Here is a 19101-nt window from a genome sequence, read left to right on the forward strand (position 1 = left end):
AGAGGGCTTGGTTTGCTGGAGGAAAAGTGGCAGTGCAGGAGCAGCAGAGGAGAAGGGAGCAATGCTGGGCAAGATGGGATGTACCAAGTGACTCTTCCCAGCTCCAAAATACTCACTTCTCCTTTAGTCTGGGACCAGGGAAGAATCTGGTCTTACCTGGCTGCTCTGCACAACACTGCCAGTGCCAAACTCCTATGCCCTTGCTCCTAGTCATACCATGCCCACCTGGCAGCACCTTGCCATCCTGCTGTCCTCTGGGCCTTTCCTGGGCAGGAGCTGGGGACCCTCTGAGCTTTCTGCTTTGTATCCAGGATTTTTAGGCCTTCTGTTGTTAATTATTGAGATGTAATAATGTGATTAGTGCACTATTAAAAAAATCGCTGATATGATTACCATGGATTTAATATCACATGATATATCATTACATTGTTACATGGTGACAGATGTAATTGAAATACACTTATTGGAGCCTGGGGTCGTGTTTCATTCAATCACAGCAGCACCTCCGGGGGGCAGAGCAGAAATGGCTAAAAAAAAAAAATAAAAAGGCATCAGGATTGGAAATTATAATGAAAACAAAGAAACTTGCAGCCTGTTCCAGTCTGGGGCAACTGCTGCTTTGGCTTTTTCTCCATGGGAATTTAGAAAGGTAGAAGTTGGGAGCGCTGTCTTGTGGATCAGCAGGAGGAGATAGGTCAGCCAAGTTGAAACTGTCTGCTCAGGGGAGGAGCAGGAGAACTTGTGTTACGGACCTGTACCCAGAAGGCTTCCAGCCATCTTGCAGCACATGAGCCCAGCTGCTATGGACACTATACCACTGACCTGTCAGCCCCTCCTGGCTCCTTTTTAAAAGGCACATGGACCCGAAGATGGTACCTGTTGTGCTGTGGGAAAGCCAGCCAGCTCGCCCCTATCTCCTGCCTAATTCTGCCTGTTTTGGAGTCAGGGATCGCTCAGCTGCCTGCATTTGGCCTGGGCTGTGCCACGGAGGGCAGGTAGGCAGCGGTGAGCTTGCCTGCAGGACCGCAACCCAGGTCGTGTTTCGTTCCGTGTGAGTGAGAAGAGGTGACATCTGTCTCTGCCGCGTTATCCTCGGGAGATCTGCACGTGGGCTCTGGGCAGCTGGGGTGAGGAAAGGAGCACCTATCATGTACCCTGTGCAGAGGCAGCCAGCTAAACCGGAGCCTGGGCAGGGAAGGGACTCCGCTGTCTCTGCCCCTGGGGCTGGGGCAAGGCTTGGGCTAGAGAAACGTGCCTGCAGGAGAAGCACAAAGACCCTACCTGCTGCTGGCACAAGCCTGCTACTGGTCCTTTTCAATATGGTGGTGAACAAGAAGCTGGTGGTGAACACAGAGGTCTCCTTTTCCTCCATCACCTCCCCTTCCAGGGAAACAAACCTCCCAGTCCCCCCCAAAGCAAGTGATAGTTTGGGGTGTTGCACTGGGCAGGATGGGGCTATGGCAAGATCTCAGAGATACAGCATGACATGATTAATGCACATTAACTGCTCTGATCGTCACCAAGTGCTAAGTCTTGTCCTGTAAAGGGGGCCAGCGAGGGGCTGTGGCTTCCCAGAGCTGTGATTAGGACTTGGGTACACCTGTCCGCAACCCTACTGCAGGTCCCCAGGGTTATTTTATCCCTGCAAGACGGTGTGTAGGTGACTTTGAAACTGAAGGTGCTGTGTTTAATCTCATCCTCATCCAAAACAAAGGAAGGAGGAAGAATTTGCGGATGGAGTGAAGGCGACTTTTCCAACCGAGAAGAGAACGGCAGTGTGGTGAGCTTGAGACATCTGGATGTTTGCATAATGATGCGCCGGCATCTGGCCCTGCATCGCTAGCTCGGCATTCACACGTTCCGCGCAGCATCGCCTCCTGCTCCAACGTGTCTGTCCCAGGAGCTGGGTTACAAACCTTGCTGATGCTTGAGGGGTCATTTCTGATTCAGGCTTTCGATTCTGTGTCATCCCCCATAAGGGTGCTCCCACCCCTCTTTTGTGGAGCCAGCATGCCCATTATAAGCCCTTGTTTTGCTGGGAGCAGTGGAAATTGATTTCCAGCTGGTGTGGGAGCACTCTGGCTGGGAAGGCTCTGGCAAGCATCTTTCTTTCGAGGTTAAAAACATAATTTCAGTCTGACCTCTGAGTTTCGGAGCTTTTGTTGGTTTTCTCCACCCCCAGATGGTTTTTGTGTGTGATTTTAAAATAGCCTTCTTCTCTTGGTTGAAGCTAGCTGATGCGTCCGCTTCTCATTCGAGGATTGTTGTGTTTTATTAATGCTGTTATTATTCCATTACTGTCATTGTGCTCTTTTATAGCAAATAGCTTAATTTAGTTGAGATACACAGATGCTGAGAGTTTAAGTGAAATCTTCAGCACTTGGTATGCTGGGCACTGAGCAGATACTCCCTAAGCACTTTGGTATAAACCTTTCACTTTAAAACAAATTGGCTGCTGGGGTAATGCTGGGTGGCAGGAGTTTGGGAGAGGGGAAAAGGGGTGGGAGAGCAAGTACCTGTTTAGCACCCTAGGAAGGACTTCATAGTCAAACGTGGCTATAGGTGCACAGGAATAAAGCTCCCACTGAGAGTTTTACTCCCAAGATGGAATAAAGCTCCCACTGAGGTTTTTAATCCTAAAATGGGCTGTGATGGGGTCCTCTTCCCTACCGATGCTGCAGGACAGGGGGAATTACACCACCAGCATTGCTGGGTTGCTTTGGGTTGAGGTTTTTTTGGGGTAGAGGGGCGGAGTGTGCTGTATTTTCCACAGCTGAAGCTGCCTGGCTCCTGGGAGAGGTGGGGACTGGTCATGGTGTCACCCCAGGGTGGATGAGACAGTGCCATTGAAACCAAATTAATCTGGTTGAAGAACAGCGTTGCTGCTGGAAAGCTGGACTGTAGGTCTTGGGGTAGGAGAGGGGTTGAGAAATAGCATTGGTGCTCAGATGACTTCGGGGCCAAGGGTCCTGTTGTTAGAAATGACTTGGGTGCTTAAGCCTCCTGGGAAGCTAGTGCAATCTAGGCTCTGAAGTACCTTCGCTACTTTTGAAATTTTACCTCTTATTGTTGACAGATGTTCATCTGAAATGGATGCTTCTTGCTCAGTGCCTCTGGGCGTTCATTAATACTAGTGATAACAATTCCAGATTGTCTCCTACACCATTTTCCCCGCCTCCATTCCTTAAAAATTACAAAGGTAAAGCCAAAACCCTGTTAGTGTCAGGTTATTTGTGTACTTAACTCTTACTGCCTTGGCAAAACCTGCTGATCCTGGTGCTATCAGTGCCAAAATTACTTTGTGTGGGGCAGGGAAAGCCAAGAATGGAGTAAGGTAAAATGGAGCAAGCAGGTGCTGCACAGGTTGAGATGGTGCTGATGGTGGTGTTGGCTCAAGTGAAGGTGTCCTCTCCACCTGGGCATGGCAGGGAGGGTGCCATGTCCCTGCCAGGCAGTCCTTCAGGGAGCAGCCCTGCGCCTTCACCCTCTCCCACCTGCAGCTGTAGGACACCCTCGTCTTTCTGGGGAGGGCTCTCCCATTTTCTTGAGCTCCTCGGGGACAGCCTCTTTGGGGTGTAGCTGGCAAAGACTTGCTTCCCCACCTTTTCCCATGGCCAAGCGAGGGGAGCAGCTCCCCATGGTGTGAGGACGGGTCGGGGAGGAGGTGTGCACTGGCCCATGCTGCCCGTCCCCGGTGTGCACTCATAATAGCTTGGGGGTCTGTAGGAAGTTATCGGGATCATTTTTTCTCCCTATTTGAGGCAGCTTTGTGGCTTTATCTGGCTTTTGAGGCGACCGGGGTAGCTAACAACATGCACGGAGCATCCTCTGTGGAGGAGACCTGGTGCCCGGTTTTGCTAGAGGTCTGCTTTACCACTTATGAGAAACGAGTTAACCTCCCTTTGATCTCGGTTCACGGCTAACCCTTTAACAAAGTCCGGGATGTGCGAGGAAATCAATACTCAAGGCATTGAATTTAACACCAGCCATCAACTCAAGCGTAACACACACACTGACTGACTCCGATTACAAGGAGCGGGCTGGTTTGAAGCTCGTTTGCCAGCTCTCTGGGGTGATGCGGGGAGGCAGCGGGGAGAGCAGGCGCGCTCACATGGCTTGCTGTCACTTGAGGGGGGAGTAAGAGGGACCTGGCATGCTCTGCCATGTCCTCCCGATCGGCTCTGCCTCTTGGTGCCCCTTGTCTCTCTCCTTATGCCTCTGATTTGCAACCCCGGCAGCTGTTCCCCGACACAGGAGGAGAGAGCTTGGATGCTGTGCGCTGTCGCTGAACGCCTGTTTGTGTACACACGTAATTGCTCTTCGCTGGTGAGGAGCTGCAGCAGGACTTGAGGCAGGGCAGGTTCCGCTGGGCTGGACAGAAAGGGTGCTGGAACTTAAAAATCTGAAAAATAAAATGCTGCAGGCGGGAAAGGTTGAGCGTCTGGTCAAGGAGGCAGCCGTGTCATTTCTCCAGCTCCAGTCGTCCCCGCAGAGATCTAATTAGATCAGTGGAGAGCTAATTGGGACACCTTGTTCCATACCAGACGCTTGCTCTTTGCTGGAACATTGGCAGGAGGTGGCGGGCGGGCTGCCTGGCATGGCTCTGTCGCCAGGAAAGCCAGGTGGTCCACAGCCAAGCACTTTCTAGACAGCCCATGAACCTTCTCATCACATCTCAGCCCTCCAGCCCTCTGCTGCAGACCAGCTCTCCTCTGGGGGGTATTTGTTCTTGCTTGCTCTTCTTGTTTCCACCAGCCATAGCCAGAGCTGAGACAGCACACGCAGGTTGGGGAGGGGTTCACGGGGCAGCTGAAGGATGCTGAGAGGCGTGGGATGAGCGTTACATGACCCCACAGCTCTGTCCTTGTGCCACAGCTGCATGGGGGCCATCCCTCTGCTACCCACACTCAGTAATAACTCTGCTGGGCACGTGCTCCTGGGACCTGCTCCTCGGGTCTCGTATCATCAGCAGGCAGCAACTAGGCAAATCCTAATAGTGGTTCCGAGGCGCGCTGGCAGGGAAGGGCCAGCCGAGCCGCTGAATCCAGCCCTTGGCAGCAGCAAGGCAATGATTGTTCTTGCTACAGGCAGAACTGCAGGCACAGCTAAAAGCCATAACTACAGAGTGTCCCAGCTTGCCCGGTAAGGGGACCCTGGCTGGCTGGCTGCAAGAGAGGGTGGTCGCTGCCTGTGTCTTTGCCGGAGCCCAGCCTGGCTGGCGCTCGGTGAGCCTGGTGGCACCAAAGAGCCATGGAGGTGCCTTTCGCCTCCCTGGGAGATGTGAGCTGAGGCCTTGGGGACCCCAAGCCCTTCATTTCTATCAACCGAGTCATGATCACCTCTGTCCCCTTCTCAGGACCGTAATGCAGTGCTGATCCCCCCTTCCCAGTCCTGGGAGCTAGTCCTGCCCCCACTCCTGCCTGGCCGTAGCTGATGCAGTTCATCCACCCATGCCTCCTCGAACAGCCTCTTCTCAGGACCTTGCCGTGTTCTCCTTTCAAGTCTCTTTATTCTCTGCTTTCCTGACCTCTCTCCAAATCGATTCTCTCATGGCATGCCGCCTGGCCCCTTGGACCATCTCCTTCTGTTTGCTCTTCCATCGAAATTGGGGAGCCTCAATTTTGCCACCTGCTGCCCTGGTAGGCTGTGCTGGCTGGGCCGGCGTGGGTTGCCTGCTTGCCTGGTGTTTGCATCCATCAGAGCTCTTAGAGGCGCCTCTGCTTTAACCTCCTCAGTCTTAACCCTGACCTGAGTCAACAATCATGAGGAAGAGCTGCTGCTTAGATGATCCAGTGTAAACTCTACCTTTGATTAGACAGGTATCATCCCCAGGCACTGGCGCAGCAGTGCCTTGTTAACTTTCCTTGGTGTTCCCTCACTGCAGCCATGAGAGCCTCCGACGCGGGAAAGGGACATGGCCACTGCCCTCGTAATCTTTATTGATCTTTTCCCTGATGCCTTGTGCATTGTATTCTCTTGTCTTTCTCTTGCTCTTCCAGCTGCCTCTCCTCTGAGTGGCTTTGCATCTTGTGGGAGTGCTGAGAGACTCGCTTTTATTCGATTCTTGCAGAGCAGTAACACTCGGAAGCCCCGACGGCTTTGTGGGGTTGGTGCTGTGCCAAATGTGAAAGATTGGGTTTTTCTCCTGAGAGTCTGCAGTCTGGGAGGGGGTAAGAGGGACCAGGGCACATGTTTCCATGCCCCTCTGGTCTGTCCTATATGGGTCAGTTTCTCTGCATCGTGCCAGAGGTGAGTTTTGGAGAAGGTCATGTATTTGTCCCAGGAAGGCATGCTAGACATGAGAGTGGAAGGATTTGTAAGATGTGAGCAGAGGGAGAGATGTATGTGATAAGACATACAGGCAAGTGCATAGAAGTGGTGAGAAGGTCCACCAGGATCACTCTCTGGTTTCTTTCCCATCCCCCAGGGCCTGGGTTTTAGGAACAGATTATGAAACTAAGACGTGAACCTGCTGGTCACCCAGCACCCCTCCCTTCCTGCCACCTTGCAAGCACCTAACCTTGACAATGCCAGGTAGTGAAAACCAGGGGGTTGAATTGCCTTGGCTCGCACCTGCAATGTGAACGGACGTTCAGTTGTACGGCACCTCCCCTACACTTTTCTCTTGGTAACCTGTCCGTAGGTCTCTGCCCTCCGTGGTTCCATTCTCCCCCTGTCTAGCATGTTTGTGCATAGCAGCTGAACCGTCACCAGACGTGTCCCTTCCAAAAATGTCCAGAGCACCGGGTGCTGAGACATGCCGTGCATGCTGCAACGGAGCGGTGTGTCTGCTCTGGACAAATGGCTTTGTTTTGCACTGGAAAAACTGGAGTCAAAATGTCATGTCAGTGTTTCGCACGGGAATAGATTGCTCCTTTCCAAAGGGCAGCGGTTCTGTCACTGGGTTTTACTTTGTGGTTACCAAGCAGAACTGTTCCCACACAGTGAAAGACAATATTTTGGCTTTTTCATCCTGGTTAAGGGTGAAAGGCAATGTCAGAGCATCGGTGTTTCGGTGGGGTGGACGTGGTTTCCCAGCCTGTTACAGCAAGAGCGTGCTCCCTGCCAGGAGGCGAGGATGAGTCCTGGGGATGTGCTGCTTCTGCTTCCAGCACGTTTGATCCAGCCGGGCTCTTTCAAGGTGTGTGGAAATGAGCTACAATCTCATCATTCCTGCGGAGGCTTCTCGGAGGAGATAGCGGAAGGGTCACAGCGCCTCTGGAAATCTCCCTTCAGGCGATGTGCCGTCGCATTTCACAGCAGACAGACAGAATAACCTTTAGGGCATGGTAAGAGGCAGTGTTTTGAACTCCAAGCCGGGGAGCTCAGGAGCTCATTTCTCTGACACATCATCTGTGTCCCTGCTGCTTCCTGCATCCCCCTGAAATACCTTTGTCCTAATCCATCACTTCCTTAGCTGGAATTAAAAAAAAAAAAATCTGGGGATTTGGTCCCTTGTGTGCTGGCCACGGAGAAACCAGCCTCCCCTGTGGGAACGCACCCAGACCCTCTGCCATGGACAGTTTTGCCTTAATTTGAGCCGCTCTCAGCTTGCATGGAGGTGGGGGGCTTCCCCGCCAAGCCAGCCGCAGCAGCGGCACGGCTCCCCTGCCCTCTCTTGCCTTCCCTGCATCGCAGCCTCTCTGGAGAGGTGCAGTACTTGGGTCCTGAGCTGTTTTTTTTCCTCCCAGATTTATCTGACGTGGTTGTGGGGAGATGAGCGGGCTGGAGCCAGGCAAACTGGGGGACGTGCAGGCTGGCACGGGCTGCCCTTATGAACCGGAGGCTCCCACAGCAGCGTGTTAGCGGCTGTGCCACACTGGGAGGAAAGCACTGGCTCTCCCTCCTCCCCTCTCTGGAGTAAATAATGGTACTTTTTATTTAGCTATTATTTCCCAGTGGCAGATAGCTCCTCGGCTGTCTGTTTAACTATCTTTATCTCATCCTCCTTCTCTGTTTGATATAGTTATAGATAAACAGATAGCTACCTTAGTAAATAACATGTTTTTAAGAGACCGGTGGTATGGTTAACATAGTGCAGCAGCTGTTGATTTGTCTTTCACTGTTGTGGTTTTTTTTCTTAAGGAAATGCTTTAAATAAGGGATACTTCATCTATTAAAAAAAAATACACTTGTAGCAGCTGCTAAGCCCATCCATAAGCCTGCTTTACGTTGTATTTGTGATGGGACTGACAGTGCATGGAGGAGCCTGATTATACACAATTCCATTTTAGCAAGCCCTGCGATGTAATTTCACAGGGCGATCAGTGTTTGAATGTAATAGCAGCCTGTGCTAAGGTGTCAGAATATTAAAGGCGCTAATGGAAAAGCTCCCTGGTACACAAGGGGGACAGCATTACAGGAGACGTCGCAGATGGCTGGGCACTAAACTAATGGGGCAGGATCCAAGAAGGGAAAAAAAACCTAGAGAAGGGAGAGCTCACGGGAGCACGGGCACCTGCTTCCCTCTCACACGGAAATTAAACAGCAAGCGAGGGAGAGGCGAGCGTGTGCATGTGTAAAAATAGAAATCGAGGGGGGAAAATACCCCCTTTGGAAGGGCTTGAAGGTTTTGACAGTGAGCCCAGTGCCAGCTTTGCTTGGGAAAGGCATGGGGTTAGATTGAAGGGGTGCATCTGGGTGCTGTGGGGCATGTCTGAGCATCACAGCCATCGTTGGTGGCCCTGGAAATAGAAGAAAGGCGTGATCAGTGGATGCTGTTACCTACCCTTGTGTAATATGGCAAAACTGCAGCTCTCTTTGGCGGTTGTTAATCTCCGGTTCAATCCAAGGAGGGTGAGACGTGTCCATCTCGCTGCTGCCCCAACGGCTCGGCTCTGCAGCATGGCGCATCTGCTGGGGCTCCATCATGCCATTTTCTGTTCTCATGTATGCAGGGGCTGACAGTGGGTCTGATTTTGGGGCACTGGCAACATTTGCCTGTTTTCCAGCACCGATGGAGGCATCTTCCCCTTTCCCCTGAACCCCCAGTTCCCCCAGGAGCAGCCAGAATCGGACTGGTCCATTCTTGTCTGTGTGGAGAGGCAACCGTGGCTGCAGTGAATCATCATGAAGTGTGTTCGTGGGTTCTCCTTGGTGTCATACCATGCTTCCCTGCTCTGCTGGCCACAGTGCTGTGGTGGGGAGAGGCTTAGCGCTGCTTTCCTGCTTGAATTGGCCCTGCAGGGGCTGGGGCAGTTCCCGGTGGGTAGCACCACAGGACGTGAGCCCATCCTTCCCAGGGCTGGAGGGGTAAATCAGCCATGTGTAGGTACTCCCTGGTAGCTGTCTGCCACGTCATCATGTATCTCTGCCTTTCAGGCGCTAATTGGGATCTGCTTGTGTATCTCAGTGTTGGGACCTGATTGCATACATCAGCATAACCCAGCCTGGGTCTCGGTCACCCTGAGGTGCAGCCAGAAATGCCAGGACACATCGAAAAGGCAGCCCTGTTCAAAGAGACATGACCTGTGGCTCAAGGGCAGGGCCACTTGTCCTGGGACCTTGGACTGGGAAAGGTGCTGGCCATGTGTCCTCCAGCCCTTTGTCTTCGCAGGAGCCCCCGGAATCCTGCTGCAATTCTCTGCTCGGCCGCCTGACCCCAAACCCAGACCCCCTGGTCCTACCAGCAGCCCCCATTCTTCAGCTGCTTTCATGGTGGTTTATGGCTCTGCTTGTCCCCTCTCCTGTGCCAGCACTGGCTTGTGCACACCCCAGCTCTATTTCCCAGCCCCTCGGGGACCCAGACCTGTAGCTTTGTTTTGCTTGTGACCAAACCCAGGGCTTTGACCCAGGTCTCCACGGCATTAACCTAGTGTGTCGCCAGCCGCAGAGCACACAGCAGTCGAGAACATTTTATCCAGGATAATCCCTAGCCTGGGAGCAAGGCAGAGACTGTTCTTGTTCAAACACAGGGAAATGTGAAGCCTAAACCGCTTGGCAGTTTGACACTCCGGAGTCAGGCACACCAGCGTGTTTCTATTGCAGCCTAAGCCAGGGCACGTGCTAATCCTGCGCAGCGGCAGGGCTACCTCCCCGCTGCCCGACGGGGCTGCAGCCTCCAAATGCACCCTGGAGAGGGGCTGTTGGTGGCTGCAGGGTCCATCCTGCCCCTCGTGAAGTTAAGAGGAGTTTTGACGGTGAATTTGCACGGCTGTGGCCGAGTTGGGGTATTGCCGGGACATGGGAGGGCTGAGGCCGCTCAGACATGTGGATAGGAAGAAGGGCCAGGCATGAGATCATTGCATGCCTCAGTTTCCCTTTTGCAGTGCTCCTATGGACAGAGATCTGACAGCATGAGCTGCTTATTTTAATAAGGAGAAAGCATGTACAGTTATGCTGCATCCTCCACATCTTATCTGACACCTTGCTGCCTTCCCTTAAGCTTGACCTCTCCTCCTCCTATGGACTGGGGGCACCTTGCCTCTGTAAAGCACTTCCCAAAGGTGGGCAGAGCCAGACAGCTCCTGTGTGCCCAGCACTCACCTCTCCAAAAATAGACCATTCATCTTTTTATTTGTTTAATTTACTGCCTGACGTGAGGGATAACGATGTGGCTGTTTTAACAAGCAGCTTTGCAATTGGACCGAAGTGGACACCAGCTGGGCTTGCCAAAGGTTGCTCGGCAAGGCCAGGTAGGGCTGGCAAGGTGGCTCGTGTGCCAAGGGCTCCCTGCTTGCCCAGGACACGGGGGAAGCTGGCTGTGTGGTCCTGTTTTCTGAAGAACCTTCAAGTCCCATTGCGTAAAGAGGGCAAAGCACCAGGCAGGGTCCCAGCACCTTTTCAGCGATGTGGGAGGATTATATCCAGATCTCATCCTCCCGCTGCAGGGTGCTGGCAATGGCAGGAATTTCCAAGGGCAGCACCTGCTTCCACCTAAATGGGGCCAGACCCATTCGTGGTGTCCCCACGTTCGGTGTGTCGGCCCCTCTCCTCCCCCTGCAGCTCTCGGGGGGGTTGTGCTCCAGAGAGGGACGTTCCCTGGGAAAGGGCACCGCTCACATCTTCTCCTGCGTCCTTCCATGTCCAAACCCCAGCCAAACCACCTCCTGCTTGGTGGCACTGCAGATTTGTTTGGCAGAGGACAAACGCCCTCCGCTCTTGTCACCCCCACCCCTTAATTATTAGCACAGATATTTAATCCAAGGCTTCGGCGGGTGCCACATTGGGCAGAAGTTGTTTTCATGCACCCGGTGCCACTCACGAGTGTTCAGGGAGCTTGGTGCACTGAGAAAAAGTAATTAAATGTGAGTGGTGTTAATGCTGTACCTGGTCAGTCTGGAGGCCCCTCTTGCTGCTGCGTTTGTAAAAATTAAATGCCTCTTATTAGCGGCACAGCAGAGATCTGTAATATGCGTGGACAGAAAGGCAGGGATGGATGGAGTTGGTGTCAGGGCAGCAATTGCTTATCATGCCTTATCTGGGAATATGAAACTGTATTGCATGACATCCAGAGGCAGGCTGAATAGATATGCCAATTCATCTCGAGCCCGGGCTTTGACAAGCTAGACTGCCCTTGTTGAAAGGCATCAGTCAAACAAGAGCTGCTGGCTGCTTTTCCCTTTCTTATACTTTCTCTCGCTCCCGCGCTCCCTCTCCCTCTCTTGCCGCCTCCCCTCCCTCCGCCTTTTTTTTCTAAGCTTTTTCCACACAAAATTGAAAAGCTTTGGAAATAATAATAATAAAAGCCCCCCAAACTAATACCGTTTTAAGTACACCCCTCCCTCCCTCCCCAAATGGGATTGATAAGGAACCCCAGTGTATGAAGGCATGTTTAGATAACATTGAGAATATTATAGCGAGTGAGAGAAAGTAGGGGGAAAAGCTTCCTGCCGCGTCTAAGCCGGGAAAGGCGACGGCACCCTGGCTAATACGAGTGTTTAATATTTGATGTGTTGGGATAAAGCAGGATCACCTTCGAATTGAATTGAGTGTCAGAATGAGAATCTATTACTGAAATTCTTGTGTGATTTGACAGCAAAGCAGACGATGTTATTCTTCACTAGTTACCGCAATCTTCTCCCCTACATCACTTAAATATTTTTTTCTTTGCTTGAGTAAACACACATTATCCTTTTTTTTTCCACCCCCCTTTCCTTTTTTCTCTCCCTCTTTTACACTTTTTTTTTTCTTAAATCAAACCTGCCTTTCGCAGGGCTGATGGAGTAGATTGTTATTTCTTTATTTGTCCTATTAAATGGAATTCCTGATCGTTTAATCCTGCTTTTGTAAGTGATTTAAAAATACTTGAAAAGCTGTGAATGCGATAGCACTTCTGACTAAACAGCTTAAAAGGGACACGCTACACCTGGGTTTAGCTCCTGCCTCCTGACAGCCAGCGAGGGTAGCAGGCTCCAGCGCTGCCGGGGCTGAGCCATCCCGGGCTCCGTGCCTCTGTCCTGCTGGACAAGCTTTCCTCTGTGCCTTCCCTGCAGCAGAGGAGCTCTGCCGTTGTCAGCTGGGGCTTGGCAAGCTGCTTATTCATTACCCACCTCTTCTTTAATTGCATTCAGCCCCGATCCAGCAGCCTTGCTACTAAATGATTTGGCGGTGGGGTCAGGCCCTCAGTGGTGTTAAATTTGCCTTGTGTCGTGCCGGTAAGTTTATGTGGCAAGAAATCCCAGCAAGAAGCGTCCACCTCCCATCTCTGAAGTGGCACGCAATTAAAACAGGATGTCAAGTGACCACCCTGGTGTCCTGGGTGCTGTTCGGGGGTGGCCTCCAAGACACCCCCAGACCCAAAACATTATGGTTACTGGGTGGCACTGGAAACATTTTAAGCGGTGTTTAAAAGCCCTCTTAGTCGTAGACATGACCTCTTTTTTTCTTCCCACCATACAAAGTAATATAAAACCTTGACACTTCCTCGTGGCAGCGGCGGAATGAGAGCAGTTGGAGGGAAATACTTATTTGGGGTGGATGCAGTGCACAGCTGACATGACAAGAGGAGGAAGACACTTCTGCTGTCGCAAAGTCATTTTCTCCATTGCGAAAATGTCAGGGGGGTCGGCTCCAATCAGCAGGCTACTGTGCCCAGCCTGATTCTGGGGGAGCACAGCTGGTGCGTGTTGGTTGCCCAAGCCGGGGGCAGCTGGGGACATCTCACGGCTGCTTTCTAGCTGTTTAAAAACTTGTTTTTCTCAGGCGTCTTTTTTAAATCCTTAACGGAAACTTTCAGCAAAACCACTTTTTTTTATTCCTTAGTACCCACCCTTCAGCATCTTCTCAAACCACTGAGCCCCTTTGCTCCTGGGAGGATTTTTTCCAAAATGAAATATTTTCTCCCTGCCTGAAAGTGTCCGTATTAATATTAAAATTACAATTAGTGGGTGAAACATTTAAAACCTCTTGATGGGACATGAAAAACAAGAGGGTTGCCGGGCTGGGCAGGGCAGGAGGAGGCTCTGTGCTGGTCCTGGCAGTTCTTGCTGCCATGGTTTGTGGACACACTTGTGCTGTTGCAAAGCACAGAGCTGCTTTTCCCTCCTGCCCTTCAGCTAAAGCACCCAGGGCGGTGCAACACCGGCAGCTTTAGTGGAGGGCAGAGGGGCTGGCGGCTGGCTGAGCAAGTCGCAGTACCGGCACGTGCGGAAAGGACGGGGCTGGCTCTGTCAGCGTCGGCACCTTGACCTAGCAGAGCTCCGACAGCTCCGTGAGGACCAGCCCTGTCCCTCCCTGCGTGTGCAGGAAGGATTTGTGGGGCTCCCCGTGGAAGTGAGCATCCTGACCTCTGCGCAGGTGCCCTGTTTGCATGATGCGGGACGTTAAATCTTGCCTTAATGTGACTGCTGAACACCAGTTTTTGTGAAGTGTGCAGGGCACTTCCCCATAAATAAATGATAGAGCATTATTCAGTCCACTTAGATCAATACATCAGTTTGACAAGTTCCAGTTCTGGGAATTTTCTGACCCCCTGCAACATCTTCTCTGCAGCTGTGCTGCTTATAAACCGCGATGTGTAGCCCAAACAAGCTCCAGGGAGTGGGGCATCAGGACCCGACTGTGTTGGCACTGCCTCCTTGCTGCCCAGCGTTGCTGGGGATGGGGGCTAATTTGCACTGGGATTGCAGCAAGGGCAGGCGGGGAGACCTCGGTGCCAAACTGGGCAGTGTTTTTGCAAGAACTGGGCAAATGCTACCCGTGTTCTTCGCCTGCAAGCAGCGCCATGGCAGTGCCCAGCCTCGCTGGCATGCCCTCCCTGCGCTCCTCTCCCAGCGCAGAGGACCGTCTTTAACCCCCAGCGCTACCAGAAGTGGTCCACAGAGTTCTTGTTGCAGGCTCTTTGCAAATTGAGGCAGATGCAGCATGGCCATCGGGAAGTTTTGTGGCCTGGTAGAACAGCAGGATGATCTCAGCCCATCTTTGCTTTATTATAAAGCTAGTCTTAGATGCTGTGATTCTGCACACGCAGCATCTCCCTGCCCCAGGCTGCTGTACCCCATGTCTTATCCCCCCTTCTGGTTTTTGGATTTTCTTCAGGTTGTGTGAGGTACAGGTTACCTAAGGACTTACCTCTCCATACTGGCACTTTTAACAGGGTGTGGATAATCTGTGGTGCTGGCTCTATGCATGGAAACACAGTATGTTCCTAATCTCCTGCTGCTGTTAGCTCACATTTATCACAGGAGTATCTGCTTACCTTTGATTCGAGATCCCTACATCAGGGGCCTAGGGCGGTATTTGTCTGTGAACTGCTGCGTATGCCTATGGGATTGTATAAGTAAATAAATATAATTAATAATCATCTGACTTCAGAGCAGCATTGGCAGGGAGGTAAATGTAGCCTTCATAGAATTACAAACAAAATCAGGAAAAAAGGGAGAGCTTTCTAGGAGCTGGTGTGAATGGAAATAATTGTGTTCAGGCTGCTTGAAAATTATTCTGCAAACAGTATTTGGGTGGGTTTTAGCAGATCAGAGGCATTGACTTTGTCTCTAAATCAGAATTTTGACCAAAACTATTTAAAAATAGATTTTTTAAAAGATGCCTGCATTTTTTGTCAATTAAAATGCAGATGAAAATAAAATGCCACGGGATCCTGGCCCTGCTTCAGTGTCTGACCTAGAAGGCAGCAACCCAGTCCCTGCAACACCAGGACTGAACAAAGGGGAGGAACAAATTAGTGTGGTTTCCTGGCAAAAAGGCTTTCATGGCATTTTTTTAAATCCTTCGTCTTGCAAGTGAACCATGGGCATCTTGGACTTTCTTACGGTTTGCTGTAGGGGTAAGCTTTGAAGGGGCAGGGGTCTGTGCCGCTGCTGGCGGCCGTGCGGGGCTGGAGCGGCGACAGAGCCGGTGGGAGAGCGGCTGCAGTCGGCACTGGTTTCCCGGTGGCTGCGGTGAGCCAGCGGCAAGCCGACGGCCACAGTCACCCCGGCGGGCTCGGGAGCCCTGCGTCGGGGAGCCTCCGGCACCTTCTGCCTCGCTTTAACAGTCAGAAGAAGAACTTTCCTGTTTAAAGATTAAACGTTGTCTTTAAATATTAAACAGCAAAGCTCCTCGCTCTTGATTGTGTGGCTGCTGCCGGCAGGCGGCTCAGAATTGCCAATTTTAATTAAAAAACTTTATTTTCCAAAGCAGCCCAGCGATGGCTCCTCCTCCCGGCCAGGACTGGCTGACCTCTCCCCTTGCTTGCCTTCATCTCTGCCTCTCTGCCCGCATTTCCCTCTGCCTGCAGCAAAGTGACGGTCCCTGCCAGCCCCGAAGTGTGAGCGGCCTCGTCTGGGACTGATCAATGCCCCTGGCACTTCCTTCCAAAACCCCAGGAAAAACAATTAAAATCCAATCGATCCTGCAGGCAGCTTTGAATATGCATAAGTGCACACTTGACCTTCAGTGGTCAGGCCAACTTCCACCCCGGCTGCTTAGCTAGTTTGCTCAGGTATTGCGGCTGTACCGAATGACCTTGATTAGGAAAGCAAAACGCGATGCAAAGATGGGCCCGGTGCCGATCCTGGGGCAGGGGCACGTGCTGCCGGCTCCCTGCTGCCGCGGGGCCAGGGGAGGCAGGCTGGGGTTGGCACTGGCACCCAGCTGTCGGGAGCTTTCCAGAGCTGTCCCCATGGCTTTCCCAGGATCCTGCCAGCCTCCCGCTGTGCTCCCTCCAGTTGCTCCTGGCTGGGGTCCGAGGGATGTGTCTGGGCTGGGAAGGCAGCCTGCGATAATGGTAGCTCAGATCCTGCCCTGTCCCTGCACCGGGACAGCCCTGCTCCCTCCCTGTCCCATGTGTCCTCCCCCAAGGCGTGCGGGGATACCCCTTCCCCAGGGATGCCCCCCACTGCTGGTGACCCCAGGCCTGGACCCGCTGGTGCTGAGCGTGGGAACCTTCCTGCGCTGTGCCTGGGCTTGCTCTTTGGAACGGAGCCCAGGAGACGGAGCCATACGTGGAGCCACTGCCGCTGTCACCCAGGGCCACCCGGCAGATGGGTGGCAGGGTCCCATCCTGCACCCTGGCCCCCTGATCCCCCCAGCCCCACGGCTGGGCAGCCTGCATCTCAGCCGTGGCGATGAAGATACCAGAGCGTGTTTGTCGAAGGCAAAGGAAACCTCCTCGTTGTGTACACAAAGTGTAATTTCAGTGAATTATGCATAGACTTAATTAGGAGTTTTAATTGCTAATCATCTCCCAACAGGATTAGCAATGCTGTCTATTAATTATCTGTGGAGCCCTCTGTTTTGCTAAGGCAGGAGTAACAAAGCAGCATGAATGGTTACGTCGGCCAGTAATAAATTAACTCCCCCAAGCCCCGTAACTCCCGGGGGACCGCCGGCTGCGAGGGCTGCGTGGGGGCCGGCCCTGCCTGCGCTGGGCAGAGCAGCAGGTAGCGGGGGCTGAGGGACTGGCAGCAGGTCCTAGTGGCAGGCAGGTGGGTGGTGGGCTGGAGGGGGGGACCACTCGCCTCCGCTTGCCCCGTTCGGCCCTGATCCCGCTGCGGAGAGCATCTCCCCCAGCGTTTGCAGCCCGCGGAGGGTGTCGGTGATGCCCTGCCACGCTGTGGCCACGGTTAGCGATGATCCCCGCTGCAGGAGGGAGATAGGGGCTGCTGGATTGACCCGATCTCATCTGGGGACAATGGCCCTCACGGCAACAGAGATAGCGCCGGCGTGAGCGACGCTAAGCCCACGCGCCCTTCTTACTGCTCACAATGCAGCGCTGAGCTTAATTCCTCAAGATGAAGAAGATACGTGGCTGTCAGGCTGTAATTACAGCCGTGTGTGTGACACGGAGGCCCAGCTGCTTTCACGTTTGCATTGTCCGGTGGATTTTTGTGCTGCTCAGGCTCCCGGCTGCCTCGCTCCTGCTGGGAGCTCTGCCAGGGGACACGATGGGGATGGAGCAGGCTCCCTCCGGCCAGGCTGCAGGCTCTGTGCAGTGGGGTGAGCAGTGCTGGCTCCCAGTGGAGTTTCACCCAGTGATGGAAAGCCCTGAGGCAACTGGGGTCTGGAGATGGAAAGGAGAGGGGAGGCTGGGAGGGCTTGCTCAAGGGGAAGGGGGCTGCTGGCCAGGCCAGCCTGGGCATGGGCACCCCTTTCCAAATACCCCAGACTCCTGCTGCAATCCCATCCTTGGTGAAGCAGGAGTGGGCGGATGATGTTGGAGCAACCCAGGGACAAGTGGGATGAACTCGCAGCCCCTGGCTCGCCCCAGCATGGTGAAGGTGGCCTTGGGTGATGCCAGTCTGGCATAGTGGCCAGCAAACCTCGTGAGGGCTGTCACCCATACGAAGCTCCGGGACAGGTCCTGGACACGTCTTCTCTGAGGAGCATCAGGTGGGACTGGCCAGGGTGAGGGTGCTTCGTGCAGGCAGCTCCAGGAGAGCTGCTGCAAGGGCGATTGCATGGGTCCGCACCGAACACGGTGAACGCAGACCCACGCCGGACCTGGGAACAGCCAGGCCTGAGCGAGCACAGCTGGCTGCCGGCAGCGAGGCGCTCCCCCCAAACCTGTCTGCACATGGGCTGTGCGCCGGTCTGACCCTCTGCTTCTCTCTTCCAGGCGTACAGCTTTGCCATGGGGAGTTGGCCAAAGAACGGGCTCTTAGACATGAACAAAGGACTGAACCTACAGCACATAGGGAGGCCTCACAGCGGGATAGGTGAGTGATGCCGCCCCGCGCCCTTCCTGTCCCCACGGCTGCTGCTCCTGGCGCGCGGGACGTGCCTCCGCTCCCGAGAGCTGATCCAGGCTGGAGTGCTGAGAGCCAGCCAAAGGGCTGCGGGGTCTCTGGCTGGTGGAAGGGACGAAGATGTGTCAGGGCAGGATGGGCATGCGGGATGAGCTCTCCATCACTGGCACGTCCCAGTCTGCCAAACGTACCTGCCCATCCCTCCGTCTGGGGAACTGCTCCCCTCCTTGGCTGCTCTGGCAGTGCTCGGGCTGGGGGTGCATGTGGGCAGCGCCAGGGCTTGCGCAGTACCTGGGGCACAGAGCAGGGGTCCCCAGGCTGGGCAGGGTGCTCTCCCTCTCGGACCAGTCCTCCAGCTGCTCTGGATGCTGCATTCGTCTTTGGAGAGGAGACTCTGCCAGGCAGCGCAGCCTTGGGAGCTGGCTGGAAACATGCTGCAGAGTGAAGATGCGTGGCCCCAGCTGGAGAACTGAATCATCGTCCCGTTTGCTCACACGTGCGATGAGTTTCGTGGTCCTGCAGCCTGCTCCAAGATAAACAGCTGAGACTACTGTGCACAGTGGCAGAGCTCCATGTTTCCCCTAGGTCCTCTGCACCAGGGATCAAAGTGATATGAGGAGGGAGAACTGGCCTGGGATACCGAGGCCATATATCTGCCTGCTGCTTAACTCTGGGGGTGCAGAGCTGGGGCAGCAGCAGGCTGTGGTACGGGCAGGAGCTCAGATTTACTGGGCTGTAGGCAGGGCTGTAACTCAGGGCTGCATCACTCTTGCCTGTCTCGTTTCTCTGCGGGACACTGGATCACCTCTTGGAGACCAGCAGTCAGATGTTCCCTCTGCCTCCCAGCTCTTCATCCATAGTCACTTGTGAGCATTAAAGTTTGCAAGGAGGTAAGATTTACTTGGAAAAGTCACCAGCTACCTGGGCCTTGAGGAGGCTGTTTAATATTGTTTCAAGACTCTAACCATTAAACTCT

At 53.5% G+C, this 19101-nt stretch overlaps 1 protein-coding gene across 2 annotated transcripts in view; it reads left to right on the forward strand.

The window, feature by feature from the left end:
• ERI3 (ERI1 exoribonuclease family member 3) overlaps positions 1-19101 on the forward strand; it is a 135260-nt gene that overhangs the window by 78649 nt on the left and 37510 nt on the right. For both annotated transcript variants that reach the window (XM_049808810.1, XM_049808811.1), the window contains exon 7: positions 17996-18095. In XM_049808810.1, coding sequence (XP_049664767.1) covers positions 17996-18095 — 100 coding nt within the window. The remainder of the gene's footprint in view (positions 1-17995; positions 18096-19101) is intronic.

The sequence above is a fragment of the Accipiter gentilis genome, chromosome 8 (assembly GCF_929443795.1).
Source record: "Accipiter gentilis chromosome 8, bAccGen1.1, whole genome shotgun sequence".
Taxonomy (NCBI): Eukaryota; Metazoa; Chordata; class Aves; order Accipitriformes; family Accipitridae; genus Astur; species Astur gentilis.